General features: G+C 39.0%; 1 protein-coding gene across 1 annotated transcript; it reads right to left on the reverse strand.

The window, feature by feature from the left end:
* Nucleotides 1–310: 310 nt before the first annotated feature.
* LOC306639092 (olfactory receptor 5AK2-like) lies at nucleotides 311–1,240 on the reverse strand (the record flags this gene model as incomplete). The annotated part of the gene is made up of 1 exon (XM_079102522.1): nucleotides 311–1,240. One exon carries the CDS (start codon nucleotides 1,238–1,240, stop codon nucleotides 311–313), a length of 930 nt encoding a protein of 309 aa, XP_078958648.1.
* Nucleotides 1,241–1,563: the final 323 nt, after the last annotated feature.

A 1,563-nucleotide genomic window follows, 5' to 3' on the forward strand; every position in this document is an offset into this window, starting at 1 on the left:
GGAATTTTTGTAGCCACTAAAAGAGTATTTGAAAATTGTTTAAATAATATTCTGTAAAGTTTATACATATTTCTTAAAATTCTCTTAAATAACCCTTCTCCATATGGGTTATTTATTTTCAAATGCTATTTTAGAAAAAATGAGTGTTAAAAGAGGTCTAAGAATATTTTTTAGATCCAAGGTATTTTGTAGCAATAAGGGTAGCCCTGATTTTAAACCTGAGTGTTTTCAATTTTTGAATTATTGAATTGTGGTGACACACCTTTATGGAATGCTTTGAGTTGCTGAATTTGAACCATTTGCATTCAACTTAAAAGAACCTTTTGCCCACTATGTTTAAAGCTTCTTTCACCTCCTTGTTTCTCAGGCTGTAGATCAGGGGGTTCAACATGGGAATGACAACACCATAAAACACGGAGGCTACTTTCATATTCTCCTGGGCATTCTCAGAATGAGGCTGTAGGTACATGTAAGCCAGGGTGCCATAGAAAATGGAGACAGCTGTCAGGTGGGAGGCGCACGTGGAGAAGGTCTTCTTCCTTCCCGCAGTAGAAGACATCTGCAGGATGGTGGTCATGATGTAAATGTAGGAGAAGGTGACGACCAACACGGTGAACACCAAGTTAAATCCCACAAACACACTAAGTAGCATGACGTTGATGTCAATATTGGAGCATGAAAGGATGAGAATTGGAGGGACATCACAGAAAAAATGATTGATGCTGTTGGACCTACAGAAGGAGAGTGAGAATGTAAAACCTGTGTGAACAGAGGCATTTATTGATCCCATGAAGTATGAACAGGCGACCATCTGGATGCAGACTGTTCTCGACATGAGGATGGGATAGTGAAGAGGCTTACAGATGGCGACGTAACGGTCAACTGCCATAGCCGCCAGCAGGTAACAGTCACTGGTCGCAAAGGTAGCATAGACCAATAATTGCATTAAGCATCCAGCAAGGGATATGGACTTGTTTTCTGTGATGAAGGTGTGTAGCATCTTGGGAGTGATAGCAGTCGTGTAACAGATATCCACAAAAGCCAAATGCTGTAGAAAAAAGTACATGGGCGTTTGGAGTCTGGACTCTGTTCTGACGAGTAAGATCATTCCAGTATTACCCACCATGGACGTCACGTAGATGACGAGAAACACAATGAAGAGGACGGTCTGAAACTCATGTTGGGCTCCAAATCCCAGGAGGTAGAATTCAGTCACTTCAGTGCTGTTTCCTTGCGTCATGGCTACCCAATGTCTGGAGAAAACCAAGAGAAGGACCAAGAGAAGAAAGGAAATCTTTGTGACTTCTTCAATGAGATTTTTACATTTCATGTTACGTTTTTTTATTTTGATGTTCATGATAAAATCAGAAGCTGGTTTATTGTCTTCCAATAGTTTTTCTATATTTTTGATGAGAAGCCACCACAAATTAGTGTATTTAAGCTATAAATTAATTTTATAGTGGAGAATACTTCCCAGAGGAAGACTGACTTTTAACTTGTGATTATGAAAAAGTGTATTAGTGTTCTTCTACATTATTTTAAGTATTAATCTATAATTGCAAG

The sequence above is a fragment of the Sciurus vulgaris genome, assembly GCF_902686455.1.
Source record: "Sciurus vulgaris genome assembly, chromosome: 11".
Classification (NCBI taxonomy): Eukaryota; Metazoa; Chordata; class Mammalia; order Rodentia; family Sciuridae; genus Sciurus; species Sciurus vulgaris.